Source organism: Serinus canaria, chromosome 2 (genome assembly GCF_022539315.1).
Source record: "Serinus canaria isolate serCan28SL12 chromosome 2, serCan2020, whole genome shotgun sequence".
Classification (NCBI taxonomy): domain Eukaryota; kingdom Metazoa; phylum Chordata; class Aves; order Passeriformes; family Fringillidae; genus Serinus; species Serinus canaria.
In genome coordinates, this window is record NC_066315.1 from 120,396,385 (window position 1) to 120,420,702 (window position 24,318).

General features: G+C 39.6%; 2 protein-coding genes across 2 annotated transcripts in view; one reads left to right on the forward strand and one right to left on the reverse strand.

The window, feature by feature from the left end:
- Positions 1 to 24,318, reverse strand: part of RPL7 (ribosomal protein L7) — an 886,137-nt gene that overhangs the window by 490,528 nt on the left and 371,291 nt on the right. The window lies entirely within an intron of this gene.
- Positions 527 to 22,321, forward strand: GDAP1 (ganglioside induced differentiation associated protein 1). Its single transcript, XM_050970285.1, has 8 exons — positions 527 to 1,535; positions 5,088 to 5,229; positions 12,278 to 12,695; positions 13,087 to 13,279; positions 14,535 to 14,708; positions 17,087 to 17,181; positions 17,632 to 17,746; positions 21,858 to 22,321. The coding sequence occupies exons 3-8, from the start codon at positions 12,645 to 12,647 to the stop codon at positions 22,238 to 22,240; spliced, it is 1,011 nt and encodes a 336-aa protein (XP_050826242.1). The 5' UTR covers positions 527 to 1,535; positions 5,088 to 5,229; positions 12,278 to 12,644; the 3' UTR covers positions 22,241 to 22,321.

Below are 24,318 nucleotides of genomic sequence, written 5' to 3' on the forward strand. Positions count from 1 at the left end.
CTCTTACAGCTCTACTTAGATCATGTTTAACAAACAGCAGCAGCAGCTTTGTTGAAGTCAAAATACATAATATCTTTTTTAGTGAAGGCTAAAACAGAAAAGCTTTTAGCACTTTGGTTTATCTCACTGGTGTGGCTGAAGCTTTTTCTCCCCACTGAGCAGTGCACAGCCCTTCCCTTTGCTGTCCTCCTCCTCCTCTAGGGCTGTCTCAGTTTCCTTTTCTGTTCCTAAAACTCATTTTGTGATTTGGCTTTTCTGATTTTGCCCCTACATACTTGCACTCTTCCCTAAAATTCTTCCTTTAGTAATCTGACCTACTTTTTACTTGTGTATATTTTCCTCTAGTGTTTCAGGATCCTCGAAGAGCTCCCAATTTAGTTGTTTATCTTATGATACTCATCTTATTTTCCCTTTTCATCAAGGTAGTTTCTGTTTATGCTCTTCACACTATTTTCACATTATATTTACAGATTTCTCTCTTTGGACTTTATTATAAAATAAAACCTAGTAGAGAGCAAATCTTCAGCTTGTCTTTTTTACAGGGCGGTCTTGGCAGACATTGGCTTGAGATATTCTCATGCCCCCAACCCTATGTGCTGCCAGCACAACTGTTTCTTCAGTGAGCTGTGATTTGGATCAGGAAACCAATCCAGCTTAAAAATAATCCAGCAAAAAGATTTATTTTTATTTCACTCTTAAAGCTGAATCCTTTGCTCTATCTGCAGAACATCAATGCAAACAATTGCCCTAATGCAATTGAAAGCATGCAGAAAAGCTGGCTGTTCACCTTGTTTATTTGTAATTCCATTCTCTTTTTCTAGGAATTACAAATAATATTTTCCCATAGTCTTTCACCCAAGTTGCCCTCAGTGTTGCACTTCCAGTCAGTTTGCCTGCCGTTGATTAAAAAAGAAGAGATATTCCAGATTTGATGTAGTCACTTTTCTGCCCAAACACAAACTTTTCTGTGCACAATGGCCTTCCAGTACCCGAGGGAAGGCTACAAGAAACATGGACACTATCTAAAAGATTATGTAGTGACAGGACAAGGGGGAATGGCTTCAAACTGAAAGAAAGTAGGTTTAAGTTAGATTAGTTAGATACAGGAAGAAATTCTTTACTGTGAGGTTGGTGAGGCACTGGAACAGGTTGCCCAGAGGAGCTGTGGACTCCCCATCCTGAGAAATGTTCAAGGTCAGGTTGGAAGTGGCTCTGAGCAACCTGGTCTAGTGGAAGGTGTCCCTGCCCATGACAGGGACGTTGGAACTAGGTGGTCTTTTAAGGACTAGTCCAACCCAAGCCATTCTATGATTCTGTACTGTAATGATCCTGTAGGACCTTCCCAACAGGTCCCTTGGTTGTTGAAGTCCCCCATGTTCACCCTGTTCTGTGCTTTGATAATCTAGCAGCAGCACCCAAAGCTCTTGAGTCCTGCATTGCCATGTCCTACAGATTTTCAAGGTACCTGAGGAGGACCAAAACCTGATTGAAGCTTTTCTAATTGTTTGGAGGATTCATATTAACTCTCACATCAGGTAGGAATTGGGGTTGTTTAATGTTTATTTGTTAGTGATGTGCAAAGCATCTCTCTTCTGCCTGGTTGTGTACTTTGTGGCTTTGCTATTTTTAAGTTGTAGGAATAACATTCTTTTAAGATCTTAATTTCTCTGGTAATTTTCATGTAAATGAAAATCATTTAATTCACTACCAGCTAGTGAATTAAATGATTCTGCTGCTTTAATACCTTATGAAAAAAAAGTTCAGTGGCCTTCCTGCTCACCATGGTGCTATTTTTCTGAATACCCCTATTGAGAGTTATATACCACTTATATCTTCCCAGAAATCTAGGCTTTTTGCCATATTTTAGGCCACTTATTAATAAATCCTCCTTTATTAGTTAGAATTTTCATCACCAGTGATTACAGACCTTCAGAGAGCTCTGGTAAAGAGAATTCTCTCACCAGACAGGCAGCTCTGCAGGGTTTCTGTCTCATGTGACTCCAGTGAAGGAGACCAAAGCTCTGCAGGTCACGCCAGGAGACCATTGCAATGATGAGTGCACCTCAAAGAAGGCACCCATCCCAGCTTCCATAGGGACCACACTTCTTCAGCTACTCCCTGGTGCTTGCAGTTCTTTAGGGTCTGCCTTGATTTTATCAGGCAGATTTTAGCAGACATAGGGATGAGGCTGTATGCACTCATACCTAATTTTGTCTTAACATGGGATGTCTTGTGAATTTCTTTGCTTTTTTCCTTCTAAAAATGGATTTTTTTTTAATTGAGTGGTGATAAATTATTGTTAAAATAGTAATTAGATATGATATTTCTAATTTTAAAAGATCTTTTAAAAGTTTTGACTGATGTCAAACTCCTGTTTTGCTGTACTGGATCAGAACAAACAACTGTTGCATTTCACCAATGAATTAGTGATGAATTAGTGTTGATGCTTCTTATACCTCAGATAATTGGTTCTTCTGAGTGAATCCATTTACGAAATTAATTGAAAATCGTTGTCATTCTAAATATGTCAGTGTTTTGGGTTGTTTGCTGGTTGTTTTGTTTTTTGTTTTGGGGGTTTTTTGTTTTTTTTTTTTTTTTTTTCAATTTATGATGGAGAAAACACGAACAAGTGCTACCAGAGGTGCAAAAGCTGAGGGTTTTGCTGTTTGATACTGAATGTAATATGGATATTTTGGGCACATTATTGTCACTTTTGAGATGTTTCCATTAACAAAGTCTGCAATGGAGGAATTGAGCTTTAGGGAACATTACCATAGGGCTAAGCAGGCTGTGCTGCAAAGACCATTAATAGAAAGCCACTCCCTCAATCTGCTTAAACATTGGTGAGGGTAATGCGGCTTACTCTAACTGATTTTTGATAAAACAGTAAAAGACAAACAGATGCTTGCTATGCCTGAGTTGAGAAGTGTACTCTATTGATAATATTCTTGCTTCTTCAAGAATATTTGTTCCAGGGAAGAAAATTTTTCTCACCACAGCTAAAATTCAAGTCAAATACTTTAATGTATTTTGATATTTAAGTTTATATAAAGGAATATAGCAAGGGTTAGTGCATCATAATCAGCCTAACCAATGAATTAAACCTCCCAGCTGCTATGAGATTTCATTTATTCTTCATTTGCTTCTCTTCTGTTGGCCATTTCAGTGTTTGTAGCATAATGTCGTGATCTTTTTATTTGATGAAGAAACCCTGTGTGGATTACTCCCTCTGCATCTTGAAAACTGGCTTTCTTAGCAAGTGCACTTACCTTAATACCGCATTGCTGCAAAATGGTTTTCTCTTTGTCCACTGAAATTTCACTTAAAGATTAGATTCTGCACTTTGGAAGATGCAACCAACAAGGCAGAATTTTGAATGTCTGTCTCTGTGTTGTGCAGGTGCAGAAAAGTTTTTATGCTCTTGGTGAATTCACATGAATTTGTGTTTGCAGCTCTGCATGTGAATAAGTTATGCATATCTGTGTTGTGTGTTCCTGGCAAGTACAAGATAGACATTGGATAAATTAGTGTTTGCAGTATTTTTTTCCTAAAAACAAACTGTATGATTTGGAGAATTTTAAGCCTTAAGTTTTGTTTAAAGGTAATCTTTTCTTCTTTTATTTCTCTAGGTGGAGTCTAAACCAGTTTTTTTATCTTTGTACTTAGATTTTTTTGTATGTACTTTTGTATGTACTTTGATTTTTATAAAAGTATCATCCTTTAGAAAAGGCAGTTGTCATAGTAAGTAAAATCCTTTTATGTAGAAGCTTATGATCTTGTACAGAAGGTCCTTTATGAAAAATTATCCATTATCTGAGTTTTTGTAAATCACCCGTACTTTGTATTAAGTATGTAATGATGGAATTTAGTCTAAGATTTCTGCAGAATATAAAAATATCTCTGACAGTGTCTGCTCTAATCATGGAATGTATGTCTTCCTAATAACACAGTGTATTTGAAAAACAATTATATGATGTTCTCTTATGTCTGAATGCATAATAAATTTAATTGACTTACAGAATAATAATTTGTGTTTAGTTGGGCATGTATTCATCACTAAATCTTTCACTTGTAGGTATCCCTAAAATCACCATTGTAGAGATCACCTTAGTCTCTGTTTTAGGTTGTTAATTTAAAAATTTATCATTAACCTGCATGGTATTTCGTTATGTTAGGTACAAAGTATTTGTTTATGGTAGGTACAAAGTTTTTTTTCAGCTGATTTGAGAAGTAAAATTCATTTTGAAATTCCCTTATTTCAGGTGATAATATTGCAAAAATTATGTTAATTAACCCACAGTTATCTACCGGCTGTTTTTGCTTATGAGAAGTTCTGCCCTGAAAAAAAAATTTGAATAGAGCTGGAGGACTATTTCTGCGATACAACATGCTAAAGTTAGAAGCTGAGGGTTGCAGTTTTGTCTTCACTTGTAAAGGGATATAGTTTTGGTTTTATGCAAGTTTGAGATTGCAGTTTCTGTCTAACAAATCTTTGATTTTATTTTTACCAGCTGGCTGAATATTTGAAAAATTGAGCCAAATGAAATACTTAAAAAAATTCAGCCAATTTTGAAAATTTATGATGTCAGGATTTTCTTGCCTTTAATTTCAGTAACCAGAAAGAGAATGAATCTGGCATCATGCAATTTTGTGATTCTCCAGTTCTAGTGCTGAAAATTATTTGTATAGGTTTAATAGACAAAAAAAAAAAAAAAGAAAAAAAAAGAAAATGTAATCTTTTCTGTGCCATTTAGTATCAGTTTCATGTTTCTAGATTAAAAAAAACTATTGGCAAAATGATAACCCTTTGTGTGAAAAATGTGCGTGTTATTTTAATCAGAAATTTTGTTGTGTTTTTCATTTGTTTGGGGTTTTAAATTTTTTCCTCCTTTCTCTTTCAAAGTCTAGCATAGGTTTAATCAATGGTTGGATTAATCAATGACTGGAAGTGCCTGGCTCATTCAGCTGGCTATTGAATGAGTTTCAGTTTGTAAACTATTTGCCTGATTTTGGAAGAGGTGCACAATTGCTTGAACAATTGCACAATTGCTTTAACAAATACAGTATTTTTCCCCCTATTTTCACAGTTTCTGGGAGACACAGCTGCTGTCCACATTTGGAAGTGTTGTGCAGAGCTGGAGCTACTGTGTTGCCACGACCTGAGTTAAGAGTTCATTTATGGGGACAAATAAGCTTGTGCCCCCATAATAATTTGAATAATTTTATGAGGTAATACTTTTCTTTATCTTCTTATGGTTTTATTTTTTTTTTTAAATGGAACCTAAAATCGTATCTACCTAGAGTGCAAAATCTTTAACGTGATTATTTCAATAAGACTACATGTGTGTGCATGAAGTTGTTAGAATGGAAGTCTTCAATATGCAAGTATGCTTGCTACCAGTAAATTTTGTTTTATTTCATCCTGTCATGCTGGGAGTGAGTGTTGAAAGACGATCGGGCAAGTGTTGCTCAGGCAGAGGGGAGAAGCACGTCATCCAGCCCCCAGAATAGCATCGGCGGTAAATACGGTCATGCTGTTCCTCCCCGAGATAGACCCAGATCACATTCGTAGCACCCACCGGCTCTGCTGCTTACCAGACCTTCAGGCCTTTGATGAAACATTTACAAATGCAGCTGCAGTTCAGAGGGATCTTCTGCCAGCGCTGAAGTAGCTGACATCAAGAAAACGGGAGGAAACGGGATCACAAGGCATGGAGTTCAAACAAAACGCAGTTTAGGGGAATACAAATTTAATCTGCTCCAAGAGATGAACCCTGTACTGGCTAAAACTCCCGTTTTGTGTTAGCTTGTTTTCCAGTGACTTAGAACTGCTAAAGCATGAAGCTTTTGTAGAGGAAGAAAGGTGAACTGAAAAGTAGCTCTTTGTTCTACTGTCTTGGGTCACACAATGTCAAAACTGGAATTAAAATATATTGTAAAGTGAAATCAGAGAGAAGCTGAGATTAAAATTTTTTTTCCAGTTTCAGTTGTTTCTCACTATGTGCAATATATTGAAATGAAGTTAGATGGCCCTGAAGGTCTGTGGCAGTGGCCTATCTAGCGCCTTAGAGGCGAAATTTTAATTATTCAAGGCCAAGAACTAAACCCTGTCAATTTCTTCCTCTTGAAAAGATAGATTATCCCGCTGGGCCAAAAGAATATTCTTACTGCCTAGTCCCAAAGCTCTATTCATATTGACTCAAGTTAGTGTTACTGCTGTGCTTTTATGATGTTTGTATTTTGCTCTGAGGACTGTAACATACAGGTCAACTCCTGCCTTTGTGTTGTGCCCCATGGACTTGACAGGACACTACAGGAATTAAGCCAAGGCACCATGTCTTCCTCCACCCCCCACCAGTCTGCATGTCTCTGTAAAATTTGAAAAGCTTGTTTCAGCTTCTGCAGCTTCTCTCCTCTGGCTTTGCCCCCGCACCGGTGCATTAGCTCGGGTGTTAGTGGAGAGGGTTTGTTATTTCAGACACATACCATCGCCTGCTGCCCTCACTTCTCCCCTGAGCTCGCACAGGGCACAGGGACAACTTCATACTTTCATTTGTATCAGTTACACACACGGGATTTAAATTCATCCCTCTCTCTCTTTTTTTTTTTTTTTCTCTCTCCAAATAACTCAATAAATGCTAAATTGCAAGTATTCCTACCTTTAGCTGGCTCTAATATCCTACCTCTGTTTTTCTTAAGAAAATCAATTTGGGATTTCTTTAAATGTGATAGGGGAAGTGTGTTTTCAGAGCAGTAGCTCTGGTATTTGTTCTCTATTTGTGAGTGACGTTATGCAGTTGAGAAAAAATCATGCCAGCATGTTTCAGTCAGTGCCAAAAGAACATAGACAGTGATTCAGTGCCCAGATCTATTGCTGCCCAAAACTGTATCTTGTCCTATTTTTACTTTCACAAATGAGAGTCTTGCTTATTGAGAGGAGTTAGGTGAATGTTATGTTTGTACGCTACTTGATAGTGAATTTATTCAGCTGTTTCATAGTCTGCTGTTCTTTCATTTCAAGCAATAAGAATTAATTAGTTTTCAAAATTCAGTAAATGTACAGTAAATTGATGTATCATAATTGACCACTACGATTTCCTTGTTGTTTCTGCTGTACTATAATTTGAAAACACAATTCAATAGCAATGCATAAATTATGTGATTTAGACTGAGGGGGAAGAAAGTCTTAGCAAGAGAAAATATTCTACTTACACTCATGGCTCCCACCTCGCCATGAGCACTTGTGAGCTGCGTTGCCCAGACAGAACCATGATTTTCCTGTGGTGGTGTGGAGCCTGTGGTGGCCCAGGACAGAACAGCCTCCATCCCTGCTGCTGTGCTGGTGCAGGCTGCTCTGGGACAGATGATGATCAAAGCTTTTCAAAACACCTTTTTTTTACTTCTGTCTAACACAGATGTCTGACGTGAAGTGAGATTTCAAAGAGTCAAATTGAAATATTTTGTGTGTTACTGTTTTAGTCTAGCTTGCACAAACATAATGAGCAAACAGCAAGAACTAAGGCTGAAAAAACAAGAATTTCCTAATTTAAATAAGAGCTGTATTACTATGTTGTCACATTGATTAATGTTGTTGAAAGAAATAGATCTTCCTTAGTGGCTCCTATTTTTTTACTTGTCAGTCACAAGGTGTGGAAGTTCATGATTATGCTTTAAAGCATCTTAAAGCTATTTTTCTGAGCAGTTTGCTGGAAAAATATTAAATGTTTAAACTTACTAATTAATTTATCAAAATGTTCACCTTTTCAATAGAAAGTGTAACAAGTTTTTTAGAAATATTTGAAATTATTACAGTTTGGGTTTGTTTCAGGCATGGAAAGAATCTGATTTCTATAATTTTTCAGGAAAAATTTTAAAAAATGTTTTCCAGTCAAAAAATGGAACTATGAGTCCAAGTCCATGAGACTTCAAAGGACATTTTACAAAATTGTATTTAACTCCTTAGATTTTCTTTAGGCGTTTTGTGTTTGGGTGTCATCTAGTTACTGGATATTTATATTTTACAGTGTAATAGAATTTGAACTGTTCTAAGAGCTGGCACAGGACCCACTGAAGCAAGTACAAATCACCTCTCTAACTTTGGTGGATCTTGCTTCAGCATCTGTCCAATCTATTTTACAAGGTCAAAGTTGTGCACTCTGGTTTTGGCCACAGGCACTGATAGCTGCAAGCTGGAATATTTCTTACATTCATCGTTTGTGTTGTGGTAATATGTGAATTTTAATGGGCCACCAAAACCCACTGTGCCAGATAGTGCTGTGCAAACAAAATGTCATCACTGTTAGATTAAAACCAGGATAAAAATCAACACCTGGATGGTATGCACAGGGGTACAAAGTTTTCACTGTTGTGGGTTACTCATCTAAATTAGCGTGAGGGAAGGAGAAATATGTGAAGTCGTGACACAGAATGGTTCCTAAAAGCTTGGTAGTGATCCAAGTTTGTGAGCCAGAATATTACACATGTGCACGGAGACAACAAACACAGGCAAGTATAAAAAAATTTTTAAATGGTTTGAATTTGGCTGGTATGTTTCTATAAAAGCTTGAAGAGGGATAGACTCGATACAGCTTTAATATTAATACCTAGATTTTAAGGTTTATGGCTAAGAAACTGCATTTTTTTTTCACCTTCTGAAAATATAATAAATCTCTTTCTCTGTGTGTGTTAAAAGCCTAATATTTCAGGAAAATTCATTTCAATCATCAAAATGGTTGAGATTTATATATCATTCGAACAATTAATACATTTGTTACATCAAAATTACTAATAACTATTTTGAAATAGTTTTACTATAAGAATTTTACTTTACTATAAGAATTGGAAAAATGTTATATGAAAATTAATTATTAAACAGTATTTCTGAAGCATTTACGTATCAAACTCCTGCATGTAACAGGAATACTATTGTATTTAGGGAAAATTTGGCAGAATTTTGTGGTGAAATGCCTTAAAAAAAACCTAGTATGATATGTTAAGTTACTTTGAAAGTGACTAAAATAAATTCTATTGTAAGTTGATTTTGTTGGATGTAAAATGGTAACTGATAAATTATATTTCCTGAGAACATGAATCAGCTATCTACAATTGCCATCTCTCCATGGTTTTAAATGCAGTTAAATTAGGGCACAGATAGTCTCAGCTGTGTCTATCAAGACATAATGCTGCTCTCACTCTTTCTATATAGTTGCATATCTAATTTTAAGTCATGTTAAAGAAAGTTCTTGTGCACTCTTGTGTCAGTATTAAGTCTCAGCTGTGTACCTGAGTTCAGTGCTATATTGTTTTGACTCATATCATCACCAGTAAAGCAGCATCTGCCAGTGGAATTTAGTCAATAACCATTGATGACAGAAGGTCCAGGACAGAACCTGCCTTACTTTCCCAACGAGTATTAACTCCTGCAACCCTGTCAATTAGGCTGGTTTTGCACTTGGAACTGAACCAATGCATCTGTTAATGATTCATAAACAGAATCCAGCTAATTTTCATCTATAATGGCTCTGGCTGCATAGAAAAAAAAATTTCCCCTGTAGTCTAATACATTTGGGTTTCAATATGCACAACTAATTGATCTGATAAGAAAAAAAATTTCTTTTTTTAACTTGCATCAATTACTTTAATGACACATCTGACCTATGTGTTTCTTGTTAATAACATGCAGTGAAAGGTGAAGTAAAGAAGAAAACTGATTACCAGACTTCTGATTTCCAGATCTTTTCACCCATTTTATATAACTGTTTATCAAAATGTTTTTTTTATTTTTAGCATTAGCTGTAAATGTTATTTTCTTTCCATGATGTAAAAATATGTGTATTAAAAAAACTTGTAGAGGGGCGTGCAGAGAAACAGGGCAAGAACATCAGTGTGGCAGGGAAAATGATTTATCACGCAGAGCTAGGGGTCTGCTTGAAGCCACAAGCTGCCAAGATGCCAGTCAGATTTGTATTTGTGCTGCTTGTGTGTTTATGGCACACATTAAACATGCCTTTAAGGAGACTTTTATTTCAGTTGTGTAAAGCCTTGTGTAAATGCTTGTGGAACAAGGTGTTCCAGGTTGTGGTGAGCTTTTTCATAGTCTGGCCCTTTTGCTTGCTTTTCTGTGGGTACGAGAAGGTAGAGGGGCAAACACAGGTGAATGGATAGGTGCTGGTTCTGAAGAGGAAGGAATCATTCGTCCCTTTTTCTTCGTCTCTGGAAGAAGGAAGGTTCTCTGTACCGTGTTTTGGAAAAGGGAGGCCTCGTGTGGTCAGCCGTGGGAACAGCCTTGTCGGGCTGGAGGGATCCCAGCCGCAGGCACCCCCTCCTCCAGCGGAGCCAGGGCTATAACCACGGACATCGGGGTAGTATTTATCAGGGAATCATAGAATGGCTTAGGGTGGAAGGGACCTTAAAGATCATCCACCTCCAACGCCCCTGCCACGGGCAGGGACACCTTCCACTAGACCAGGTTGTTCAGAGCCACTTCCAATCTGGCCTTAACATTTCTTGGGATGCAGAGTTCATGGCTTCTCTGGGCAACCTGTTCCAGTGCCTCACCACCCTCACAGTCAAGAATCTCATCCTAATATCTAATCTAAACCTACACTCTTTCAGTTTGAAGCCATTCCCCCTTGTCCTGTCACTACATGCTCTTGTAAAAAGTCCCTCTTAGTAAGCCTTCTTTTTTCCAGGGTGAACAATCCTAATCCTCCTAGTGTTTCCTCATAGGAGAGATGTTCCATCCCCCTAATCATCTGGTCCTCTGGACCCGCTCCAGCTGGTCAATGTCCTTCCTGTATTTCATAGCAGTATGGGTGACTAGGTTAGGAAGAAGGTCCATGTGTGGATGATTGCAGCTGCTCGGTCTTTCTCTCTTTATTGTGTTATAAGATAGATTCATTTCCTTGCCTTACTAGACATTTAAACCAGGTAACAAAATAAAACTCAAACATAGTCCATGTGTGATACTAAATTAATTAACTGTACTAAGAGAAGCAGGGTAGTGGTCTATGTGGTAATTGATGAAATGACAAGACAACATTTCAATTTAAAGGCAAAATGAAGGGAAAAAAAAGCAAAGCAGACACCTGAAAGAGAGCCTAGTTTATGTAAATTAAAAAAAAAAAAAAAAACAGTTCCCAGTTCTTTCCCTTGAATTACTGTAAGATCTAGCTGTGAGGAGCAGCTGTACAGCAGCCTAGGCAGGGGTCTGTGAGAATATCCATGTATTGGTGAGTCACAGGTTAAAGCACATGTGCATGAGAGGATATTCCATCACTCTTGCCTTAGACATGTATTTTTAAGAGAAGTTAATCCAGCCATAATGCCATTGACTGCATTCTTGTTGTCAGTTCTGAGCACATTTTCCAACTTTTTGAAGAATAACACATTAAATCCCCCAAATGTGGGATTTACCATCAGTAACACTGATTGGTATCAGCTGGGATTTGTGAGAAGCCTCTCACCATGCATAACCTTCTGAAGAGACTATTTTGGCTTGTGAGCAGGGAGTAGGGAGTGGTCTCTCAGGAAGGCATGAGCCTGTCCTTGTGCCCATTCCCATGATCAGAACAGGGCTGGAAGCTGGCTTTTTGTTTCTTTCCTTTCTATTTAAAAGATTTGTCCTTTTCTCAGTGACTTAAATCCATTCCCTTGCTTAACATTAGTAAAAAATTCCCTTAATGTTCTTGTTATTGGGATACAGCTCTCAACATTCTAGCTTCAGGTCTCTAAGATACTTATCATGAGGTTCATCTCATATTTAGAAATGGCATGCACGACTGAGTTATCAGTTAGTACTTGCCTTTACTGGGAACTGAGCAGTCAGAATGAAGAGAACAATACTCTGCACTCTGTAATCTCACTGTGCTTTTTTACTTTGCTAAAATCTGCCTGCTGTTGCTGATAGTATCCAATGTACTATCAGCAATAGCATTTCTAAACTATCTCCAGTGTAATATACAGAGGAGGCATTTCCTGATGATGTAAGCCATTGTTTGTTATCAAATGCTTTTCAGAAAGGACCTTGCTTCACACAGGGAAAATGAAAAAAGCCCTGCAAAACTGTTAGATTTTCTAATTTTGCCTAGAAAAAAAAAAATTAAGAAACTTTCTCTCTTGAGATTGAAAGAACATATCTGGAGGCAAAAGAAGCTATTGAAAAGCTTTATTCCTTCTTGCTATGACTCATTTTGCAATAGACTCATTTTGCCTGCAAGGCCCAATTCAGGATGACTTACGGTAATTTTTTTTTTAATTTCTTTTTTTTTTTCCCCAGGTGCATGTTGCTGATGTTGAAATGCTGAAATTCATACTGGAAGCACTGATTAAAAAAAACCAAACCCAAACAAAACGCAAATAAATAGAAAAGGCTAAATCCTGCCATGTGACCTTCCCTACTTGCGCATCCATCTTCCTGCGCTTCCTTAGGGGATGCTGCAGACGGCTTTGCAGGCGGTTTCCCCTTCGGAAGGGCTACCCTCCGAGCAGTGAGGGCTGTCTCCTGCGTCCCCCGGGCATTCCCTTCGGGTAATTTCCAAGAGCGGATCGGCGCGGGGCGGGCACGGCCGCCGCTCCCCGCTGCCTCCTGCCCCGCCCGGCGCCGTGGGCCGAGCCGGGCCCAGCAGGGCCGAGCCGAGCCGGGCATGGCGCCGCTGGTGCTGTACCACTGGACGCAGTCCTTCTCCTCGCAGAAGGTGAGGGGTGGGCGGGGGAATGGGGCCCTGGATCGCCGCTTCCCGCCGTGCCCAAAACCCCTGCGCGCCCGCGGCGGCATCGGGGCGGGAGGGGTGGAGGATGGAGGGATGGGTGATGGTGGGATGGAGGGATGGAGGATGGAGGATGAAGGGGGCGGCCGTGGGTGCGCCGAGGCAGGGCCGGGCGGGGATGGTGCCCGGGCGGGGATGGTGCCCGGGCGGGGATGGTGCCCGGGCGGGGATGGTGCCCGGGCGGGGATGGTGCCCGGGCGGGGATGGAGCCGGGCGGGGATGGAGCCGGGCGGGGATGGTGCCCGGGCGGGGATGGTGCCGGGCGGGGATGGTGCCGGGCGGGGATGCTGCCCAGGTGACCCCGGCCGTGCCGTTCCAGGTGCGGTTGGCAATAGCCGAGAAGGCGCTGAAGTGCGAGGAGCGCGATGTGAACCTGCCCCTGAGCGAGCACAACGAGCCGTGGTTCATGCGCTTGAGCTCCTCTGGAGAAGTACCCGTCCTGATCCATGGGGAAAACGTCATTTGTGAGGCAACGCAGATTATTGATTACCTTGAAGCGACGTTTGTAGATGGTAATCCCACAGGCATTTCAGTGTGTGATTCTTCCCCTCGCCCCGTAGGCTGCAGTAATGCTGGGGACAGCTCTCCTGTGTCACTGCAGGACTCTTCGTTCAGGGCAGAATATGTTTATAGTCTCACAAGTAAAGGGGCTTTCTTACTAGCTAGCAGTTTGGGTTGAAAACATATTCCTCTAAAATGAGCTGAAGGCTTTCCAGCACCTTCATGAGTGAACTTTTATAAGTAAAACCTACCACTGTCCTTGGCCCTTCAGGAAGGATGGAGAGGTCAGGAATGGCAGCAGCACCATGCTGCACTAACCCTGGTGTGACACTGCCATGAAAAGTAACATACCGAACAGAGCTGCATGACTGCCTTTGTCAAGCAGGTCCAGATTCTCTGTGAGATAAGAGGAAACATGCTTAATAACAGAATAATCTTCTGTAGAACAATGGAAGTAGAATGAGCAAAATTTTTTTTGGAGCCAAAATGGGATGAAGAGGTAAAAGAGCAAGAAGAAAAGCCTTGGAAGTGATCATGTGCAGGGTTTTGAAGTTCTTTGTGCCTGTACTGTTAAAAAACTAAATACCAACAAGAAAAACCTACCTCAATGTTTGAATGAAATGTAGAGCTGTATTTTGTATAGGTGTGAAGATGGCAGCATTTTGTATTTCAGGGATTTAGCACTGCTAAATCTGAGGCATGAAGAAAACTTCATTGTTGAGTGAACATAATTTGTGCTGTCTTTTAGTCAAAAAAAGAGTTGGGGCCGAGGTAGATCAAGGATAGGGTAAAATTCATTGATGTGCAGGAATACTTCCAGCCACACTTTGTGCAGGATTTCTGTGCTGTAATTTTTACATCATTGCAGGAGCAGTAACATTTCAGCCATAACAATTTCCTGGAATCACAGCTGTCCCCAGCTGTGAGAGCATTATGGGGTTGAATGTCATGGTCACCCATTCCTAGATGTATGTAATAGAGCTGAGAGCTGAGAGTGGTTTTCTGATTTGAAAGCCTCTTAAATACATGTTTGTGTGGGTTGCTGCATTTGCATCCATTTATAATTGGAATTATAAAACATTTTAAAATGAGGTACAAATATACATTTCTCTGAGCTGCAATCACACCATTGAGTTATGCTGGGGGGCAAGTGGAGCTTTCTTACCTGTGGCTGTGCCACCTGTCCCAGCTGGACATGACTGAATGAACTTTGGTCAATTAGATGATTCTTCCTTTCTTAACTTTATTTTTAACTTTGTTTTGCAGAGGAAGTACCAAGATTAATGCCAAAAGAGGGGAGCATGTATTATCCAAGGGTGCAACACTACAGGGAGCTTTTAGACTCCTTGCCTATGGATGCCTACACACATGGCTGCATCCTGCACCCCGAGTTAACAGTGGACTCCATGATTCCAGCCTATGCTACCAGCAGAATCCGTAGTACGTACTGGTGTAGCTCTGAATGTCTCTGACTTAGTAGGTTGCTGCATTACATTCATCTTCTTACTTAAGTCCACCTTAAACACAAAATACTGAGCACAGTTTACGAATTTTAGTTGCAGTCCTCGATAATTTGTGCATATCCTTTTTATTGATTGTGTATTCTGTTGGGATTTGGAAATGGGAAAGAGGAAATGTTATTTTTGAGGTGTCTGTAGGGATAATTTTTTTGTACCACGGCTACCTTTTAATTGATGCCTTTATGTTTCCTTCAGTGTATTACAAAAGAGCTTGGTAGTTCTAGGACAAGTATCAACTCCTGACAGCACGGCTGGATGATGATTCCCTGTTTACTTTTACATTCTGAGACCTCTGATTGTTTTGTCAACATCAGTAGTTTATAGAATGTTGATTTTTTTTTAAATGATTTTTTAGAATGCTCTGTAGAACAAAGTCAAATACTGCAGAGTCTTTGAAATGCCATACATCTGTACTATTAGTGAGTCCATGATAACATAAACAGTGATATTGTGTTAGCTTGAGAAATCATATTTCCAACAAAATACCTTATCCTCCTCCTTAAAATTTCTGGTAACACACTATTATGTTGTCAGAAGTGAGGGCAGGAAGTTAATTTTCCATATTGTTGCATGGTTGATGTTACTGAAAGTAACATAGAATCATAGGATCACAAAATCATAGAATGGCCTAGGTTGGAAGGGACCTTAAAGATCATCAAGTTTCAACATCTTGCACTAGATAAGGCTGTTCCAAGCCCCATCCAGCCTGGCCTTGGACACTTCCAGGGATAGGGAGTCCACAGCTTCTCTGGGCAATCTGTTCCAGTGCCTCACCACCCTCACAGGAAAGAATTTCTTCTTCATATCTAATCTAAATCTACTTCCTTCAGTTTAAAGCCACTCCCCCTGATCCAGGAACATGAATTATTCTCCTAATCAGTGCACTGTCTGGTTTGGTGGTTTTGATTTGTTTTTTTTTCCCAAATGTGGATGCTAACTGTTTATCGAACAACTGTGCATTACTCATAGGCATTATGGGTAGTTTTTCTGTTTTCAAATGGTAATAATCAGTGCTTTCTTTACAGTTCACTTTACAACATTGTCCTCTGCTTTTCTTGCTGTTTGTATTCTTCTGCTCAAGCTTGTAGTTGATATAAATTGTTCTTGGTTTGCTCATGTTCATACTGGCAGAGCTAACATTATTGCTTATCTAAACTGGGATGTTTTCATATCTTTTCATAAAGCATAGCCTACATTTTTTGATTTGAAGCATTTTTTTGAAAAGCCTGTGGACGTTTCTTAACAATTCCTTTGCATGTTCAAACTTCCCCTGGTTGGAGAAGGTTTCATTTTCAGCTGAAACACCTTTATTTTCAGACTGCTAGATATAATAAGGCATGAGCCAGTTGTCTGTTATGTTTAGGCATACCAAATCCAAGTAAGTAATTAATTGTAAAATTTTAGTAAAATTTTAGTTGTAAAATTTTAGTTGTAAAATTTTAGTTGTATGAGTATGTCCCTCAATTTCTTCATACACTGTGTTGAAAGATGGCTTTCACAGTCACGTTGAAATGAATATATAAAAAAGTGAGTTTGTTACTCTCTAGAAAGAATTTTTATCAGTTTAATTTATCAGACTTAATTGTAACTAAGCTTTATTGTGAGGTACAAGTGAGAGGTGATTCATGCTCTATAATTATTCTTTTGTTCTCGGTTTGTGATTAGAAATACTTATTTTTAGAAGATTTATAAATCACTGTCTTTTGGTATTTTAGGTTTATGAATATGGCATTTTCAAGCAAAGCCCCATTTTAAGGAAAAGGCTATTCACGCATAGTAGAAATCAGTAAAATTAACTTTAACTTTTCACATCATTCCTTCTATAAATCATGTAATAATGTTCTTCTAGGACATGCACACAGTTCTTAAAGAACATTTCCAAAAGCATCACAGACTCTGGCATCAGATTTTAGCTAAATGAAAACACCTTGGCTCCATATTCAGTGGCATTTTGGCTTTTGCTGTGAAATTATGCCTATAGCCTATAGTGATAAGAAATCTCAGTGTGGGCCTACCAGCACTGTCACATTGCAAACTGATGAGCTGAATGTGTGGTGGGTCAATTTAAAAAGCATTCAAATTTTTCAAAATGTGATGTATTTAAATCCTAACCTAGTACTGCTGCTGTATTAAAGCAGCACTTCTAATTTCCTTGGTATGATATTTGTTCACAGGCTATTGATCAGTTCCTGTGGATTACATTATAAGTATGTTTGGATATCTAATATTTGTCATTCCTTTTTTTGTCTGCCTTTGTGGTTTTTTTTTTTCCTTTTTTAAAAAATCATTTTAAATTAGGCCAAATAAGTAACACAGAATCAGAATTGAAGAAACTTGCAGAAGAAAATCCAGACCTTCAAGATGCCTATATAGCAAAACAGAAGCGGCTTAAGGTAAGAAACCCCTTTGTATGGGCACCTTTTTTATGAGCTTAGTGTTAGATTTTTTGCTCACAATATCAACATTTGTTTCACTTGTCATTACCAGTAATGTCATGCAGTGGTTTAACCCTTCAAGGCATGAAACAGTCTGTCCTCAGATCAGCTACACACTTCAAGTGTGTGCTGAAGTACTGGACTGGTCCCTCTGACTTCAAAGGTAAGTGCATGTCAGTGCTGGTGTTGGGCTGTTGAGCACCCTGCAGGGGTAGGCAAACCTTAATATCTGGCAGCTCTAAAGTTTTCTTCTGTTTTCTGAATTGTCATCAGTATCCGTGTAGTATCCATCTGACTATGTGGAGAAAATAATCACAGTTTATGAACAAACACTGTAGTTAAAAGCTTCTCTGATAAAAGTATAAACTCTGTGTGATGATTAAAACACTAACCTGTATGTCTATTTAGTCTAAACTGCTGGATCATGATAATATAAAATACCTAAAGAAAATACTGGATGAACTGGAAAAAGTTTTGGATCAGGTTGAGACTGAATTGCAGCGGCGAAATGAGGAAACACCAGGTAAGGAATTTGTCTTGCTAAATCCTGTTAATATTTCTGTTTGAGGATACTGAGTAAACTTGTTGACAGCGCCATTATTAAACAATTTTTAATGTGTTGGATGTGATACTTTTAGTATATATTGATCTATACACCACAGAAAGGATCAATACTGTTTTAAATACTAGCTTACTTTACTGTTTCAGTCAGTGAGTTCTCACTGTCTCATGAGAGTGCTTGATCACATTTTCAGGAAAATTAGTATAATTAGCTGCACAATTTTTTAGTATTTTTATCGACAAAATCAGAAAAATTACCTACAGAATGTTGATGTTATAGGTGTAGGCTTCAGTTCACTATAATGACCACAGCCTTAATATTTAACATAGGTTTATTATAATCTTGTGCAGATACTCTGCTGATATTTGTGGTATATGCAGAATAAGCAATCTGAATAATTGCTCTAATCATCAGGCAACCCTCTTCTCTCACCCTCTTGGAAAGCAGTCCTGTTTGCCTGCTTCCACCCAAATGAAAGTAAAATTTTTCACACAATCACAGAATCATCAATGTTGAAAGAGACTTTCAAGATGATCTAGTCTGACTGTCAACAGCACCATCATAACCACACCTAAACCATATCCTGCTGTCTGCTGCCCTGGGACATGTATTCCAATGCCTGACCACTCTTTCAGTGAAAACCATCTCTAATATCCAATCTGAACTTCGTCTTGCTCAACTTAGGGCCATTTCCTCCCATCCTGTTAGAAAGGACTGGCCCAAATGCTGAGCCCTGGGAACCCCACTAGAGACCAGCCACCAAGTGCATGTAACTCCATTCACCACCACTCCCTGGGCCTGGACATCCAGCCAGCTTTTCAGTCAATGAAGAATGTACTCACCCAAGCCAGTTTGCCCAGGAGAATGCTCTGGGAGACAGGTCAAAATCTTTGCTGGGATCTAGATAATATGCACAGCCTTTCCCTCATCCAGTAAGTGTGTCACTGGTCATGGAAGGAGGTCAGGTTGGCCAAACAAGACCTGCCTTTGTAAACTCGTGCTGGCTGGGCCTGTTCCCCTGGTTGTCCTGCACATGCCATGCAGTGACACTCAGGACAATCTGCTCCATGATATTTCCCATTACCAAGGTCAGGATGACAGGTCTTTAGTTTCCTGAGTCCTCCTTCTGACCCTTCTTGTAGATGGGTATTACATTTCCTAACTTCCATGCAACAGAGACTTCTGTGGTTAACCAGGATTGCTGGTAAATGATTGAAATAATTGGCAAGTTTTTGGCAGCTCCCTTCTTACTCTTGGGCACATCCCATCTTGACCCATAGATTTCTGAGTGTCTAACTGGCATGACAGGTCACTAATCATTTCTCCTGGCTTCTAGGGGCTTCACTCAGCTCCCCATAATCAATTTCCAGCTCTGGGAGCTGGATAGCCTGAGGAGCACGGGTTTGGATGTTAAAGACTGTGGCAAAGAAGGCAATAAGTACTTTAGCCTTTTCCTCATCCCAGCTGTGTTTTCCCTTTCATCCAGCAAAGGATTGAAACTCCTTAGCCCCTCTTTTGCTGCCAATGTATTTACTGAAACTGTTTTTGTTGTCTTTAACTGCAGTGCCAAATTAAGTTAGTTTGACTTTCTTTCTGAATTTCTCCTGCATAACCTCATGACATCCTCAGGTTGTGAGACACTGTCCTTTTTACCCTGAGTTCCAGCCTAAGTTCCCTGTTTACCCAGGCTGGTCTTTGTCCCTGACAGCATATGGGAACAATCTGTTGCTGTACCTTTAAGAATTCTTCCTTAAATCTTGCCTGTCCTTCCTATACCACTTTGCCTTTCAGGATTGACTCCCAAGGAACTCTGTCAATCAAACTCCTAAGCAGTCCAAAGTCTGCCTGGCAGAGATCCAAGGTGGCAGTTCTGCTGGTGCCTTTCCTTACTTCACCCAGAACTGAAAACCATCATTTCATGCTTGCTGTGCCCAGATGGCCACTGACCACCACATCACCCATGAGTTCTTCTCCAGTTGAGAGTAAGTTTTCTTCCACACACTCCAGGGATCTCCTAGATTGCCTCCTCTCCTCCTGAAATGTGTTGCATTTTCAGCAGGCATCTGGCAGGCTGAAGTCCCCCACAAGTACAAGGGCTGGAAAAAATTGAGAGACTTCTGCCAGCCTCCTGTAGAGTGCATCATCTGCCTCTTCGTGGTGGCTAGCAGGTCTGTAACACTCTCCTGCAAGGACATCTGCAATGCTGACCTTCCCCCTGATCTATACCCACAGGCACTTAACCATGTCAGCATCCTAAATCCTGTTTAAATGGGATTAGCCTTCTGCTTTTTCACAGTGTGGTTCAACTCCCAGTGGTGCTAATAGGAGTCCTTCCCCTGAATTCACTGGAAACTACATGAAGCATCAGTCAATATCAACTGCATCTGCTCAAATCAATAGCTTTTTGCATTTAGCTCTATAAATAGCTGTTGTAATAATTACTGGTTACTATCACAACTGTAGGTTTGAACCAGCAGTTGAAAATCTAGAATAAATTTTCTACTGACTCAACAGTGAAAGAGTCACATAAAATATTTTAACTCATAAAGGATGGAAGGATTTTTTTCAGCAAACTATGCCACCATTTCCAGCAACCCCTTTCCTTTCTCTGCTAAGTTGCCTTTCCAAGGAGTCAAATGACGAGTTAACTGAGTCAATTGATGAGCTTATGAAAGCTTCTGGGTTTGCAGGATTTTGTGAAATGTGGGACTATTTGCCTCTTTTTGCCTCTTGGAATTTTGTCTGAGGTTTTCCTACTCTGGAAGTTTGTGATCTGTACTTCTCCATGTCCTAGTCAAACTCAGAGCTCCTGCTTCTCTTGCAATTGCTTGAATCCCTCAACTGCTACTGCTGCCACTGCAAGCATCTTCCTTTCACACAGGATAGATTCGTTGGTCTTTTCCATCATCTTATTTAATGCACTGGATGAATTCCCAGGTATCCTTTCAGCAACCTAGGATACACTGCATTTCTACAGAGGCCTTTCTTCCAGACCTGCATAACCAGTCAAAATGGACTGGTACCAGCTTTGTGCCAAGCTATTGCTTTTCTCTAGTGGAAAATGTGTTGGAAAGGAGATTGCAAAATTTCTCTGTTTCCAGAGAGGTGCTGCTAAGTGTTCCTGCCAGCGTTTTTCCATGTCTGCTTTGTGGGATGAACTGCAAAAGTTACAAATGAGGCAGAAGCAGCATAGTCCTCCCTATTCAAGATCTAGGCTAGAGCAGAGTACTTATGCTGGCAGCTATGATAGCTGTGCTGGCTATCAAGTTTCATATCCTGGGTTTCAAAAGCTCTTGGTGTAGTCAGTGCATGTCAGCCCTTTCAGGTGGTGGTGGTTCAGATCACTGACAGTGGAGCATGATGATGCTGCCTGGCAGTGCCTGCTCTGAGCCATCCCAGGAAGATTCACCTCTTTCCTTTGACTGGAGAGGGTACCTGGGGTCTCCATCTGTGCTCCTGACTAGTGGTGAGCAGTGTGAATATTTGTCATTTCTCAAACATCTCAGTGAAAAACCCCCATGGTTTAGGGTCAAAGAGACACAAAAGAGGGACAGGTAGACAAATTCTGTCATCTCAATGGGCTGATATATTTGCTGCAAGTCAGTCATCTGGTCCATGTCTTTTTGACTTGAAAGCCTCCAACAAGCTAGCTGGAGTCAGTTCTTGAGTGAATGCCATTGAACTGAGGGACACAGGCAAGCTGATAAATTCTTCAGACAAGTGGTAGCTTTTCAATAAAAGCTAGACTGCCTTCCTCCTTTCCAATCCTGTTTAATTTAATCCAGATTTAAGAAATCTAATTGAGGAAAATAAGTGTTTACTGTGGGTTTTCATTTATGAACCTGGGATGTGGATCTTTTTTTCCTTAACAAATGTAGGTCAGGCTGCTGAGCCTAAGACTTTACAAGATTGAGCAAAGAGTGGACAGGAATTAGGAAAATATTTACTGATTAAAGTCATGTTTTAGCTGAAGTGTTGTTGCTCTTTCTTAGATGGTACTTTGAAGTAGCACTAAACTAAATGTGCTTGTATTCCATTAGTTCCTAATGCTTTATGTTTTCTCTCTGCTTAGAAGATGGAAATCAGCCTTGGCTCTGTGGTGATTTCTTCAGTCTGGCAGATGTGTCACTTGCTGTCACATTACATCGCCTGAAGTTTCTGGGATTAGCAAGAAGAAACTGGGGAAATGGGAAGAGGCCCAACTTGGAAGCTTATTATGAGCGTGTTGTGAAGAGAAAAGCATTTTACAAAGTTTTGGGACACGTCAACAATATATTAATCTCGGCTGTCCTGCCAACAGCATTCCGTGTGGCCAAGAAAAGGGCTCCCAGGGTTCTTAGCACCACCCTGCTGGTCAGCATGCTGGCAGGGGTGGGTTATCTTGCTTTCCTCTGTCTTCGGAAGAGATTTGCCAACGTGGTGCTATCGATTAGAACCAGGCAAAATTATTTTTAGACCTTCTCTGTCCCTGGTGGTGAGTGAAGGGCATCTCTGCCCTCAGGAAAATATCTTCAATAAAATATAAACGTAGAAGAATGATTATGTCTGTGAATTAGAACATTGCCACAGAGTAATCATCTCCTGCTGCTGTTTAATTGGGTTGGCAATGCTGAGATATTTTTCAAAAATATTTGTTGGGGGGATGACAAAGGAAAGAAGAGACGTACTTTTCAGCCAAGGGCCTATAACTGTGACAGTGCTTCATTAAAGTGGTTATTGTCTCCTTTACCCAGTAGCTGACCTAATTAAAATGCTTTTATTTAATAGATATGCAGCAATGTGACAGCTTTTCACTGTAGATGAAATGCATTGTTGTGGAGAAACCAGCATTGTTAAAATACTGAAAATAGCTCTTACTTTAAATGCTCAGAGTAAGATTTAATTGGAGCATTGTGCCTCCTGAAACAGGAGCCAGTTTCTCTGTGCTGATCATTGTCTGTTGATTTGCATTTGGACCTTTAGGAATGTGTTAAAAAGTAATCTTGTAAAGCCACTTTTTTCAGTGTATCTTCATGCAGCAGTTCAGAAAAAGACCTGAAACGTAAGAACAGCAGTGATTTGTGTACCGCACAAGTGAAGTTCTCCAGAGGCATCGCTGGACAACAGATGCTACAATTTTGCTGAAATACAAATGGAATACCTGGCACTTGTCTTTTGAAAGCCTTTAAGGCTCAGCCTCAAACTCTGGCAGAATCAAATCAAGCTATCTTGGTGCACATTTGCTGCTTTCTTTGGGGCGGCTTGGTACAGTTGCCTTCATATGAGTGTCCTGTGTACCGTGTTTCACTCTGAGCACTGGCTATTTTTTGCACACTTTTGGCAACATTAGCAATTGCACATGTCTGTATAAAATGCTTGCCCACAACGTGCCACAACCAACTAGAAAACATACACAGAGCAATGCCTTTTTGTATAGGTAATTAAAATTAGTTCACTATCAATCAGTCTGGTTAGGTAGCCTAGATTGAAAGTAAAGCTGTAATTTAGCAATCTGTTTACTTATGGATGGGGTCATATTGATGCTAAGTGAAAAACAGAGGAAGTTTGGAGATGATTTGTACTGCTGTTTTTTTGCAAAACTGTCCTCTTGTAGCATAGAGGAAATGTGTAGAAAAACAATTTGATTACGTCCTATTACTTAATAAATACATGCTGTGAGTTTTATTAGTTTTGATAAGCTGAGCTCCCATTTCAACAAGAAATGTACATTTACCTGAAGGTAGACTTTGAATCATTTTGCATCAAAAAAAGCATTTGGGAAGGTCTGAAAAATTTCATGACAGTTTAGTAAGACTTTTGTATGCTTGATAGATGTTTGAAAGCCTCAGAGTTTGGTTTACAAATTGTACATGGATGCAACAACCAAAGCATAGCTTAAACTGTTTGCCTATCAACAATCAGTGCTAACAGGCCTAAGTACATTTTAGGTCCAGTGCTGGTGGGTGTGGTCTCTCTGCACAATTGTATTTAGGTATCAAGAAGATCACCTCAAGTTTGCTGGAGAGAACTGAGGCAGTTTCTGTCTGGGCAGTCTCGCCATCTAACACATATCAATATGGATAAAATTATTGGATACTCCTGCTTATTATTTAATATTGTGCTAGTTGTCTAGCAAAATTAGACCTAAATCTCATTACTCCTTTTCAGTAATAAGAAACATCTTACCTAGGAAACAATGCGCTTTTTTATTTGTAAAAAAGACAGTTTTATATAATTCTATTTCATGACCCAGTGGTTCTCAAGAACTTGTTGAATTAAATGTGCTCTATTTGGAAAAGCTTTAATATCTCTAGAGTGGGTTTAATCCAACAATACTATTAATGTACTGGCAGCTTTAACTGAGTTTGTTGTTTGCGTGTTGCAGTTCATCTGCATTTACTTGTAGCTATCAAATTCCACTAAGTTAATAAACACAGAGTGAGACCTGTAACTTAATGCTTCCCTGGCATGCATTTCTGTCAGACCACCTGTAAAATGTAATTTGATCAAGTCACAGTAAAATTTAATATATATGACTTAGTCTTCTTTAGAGT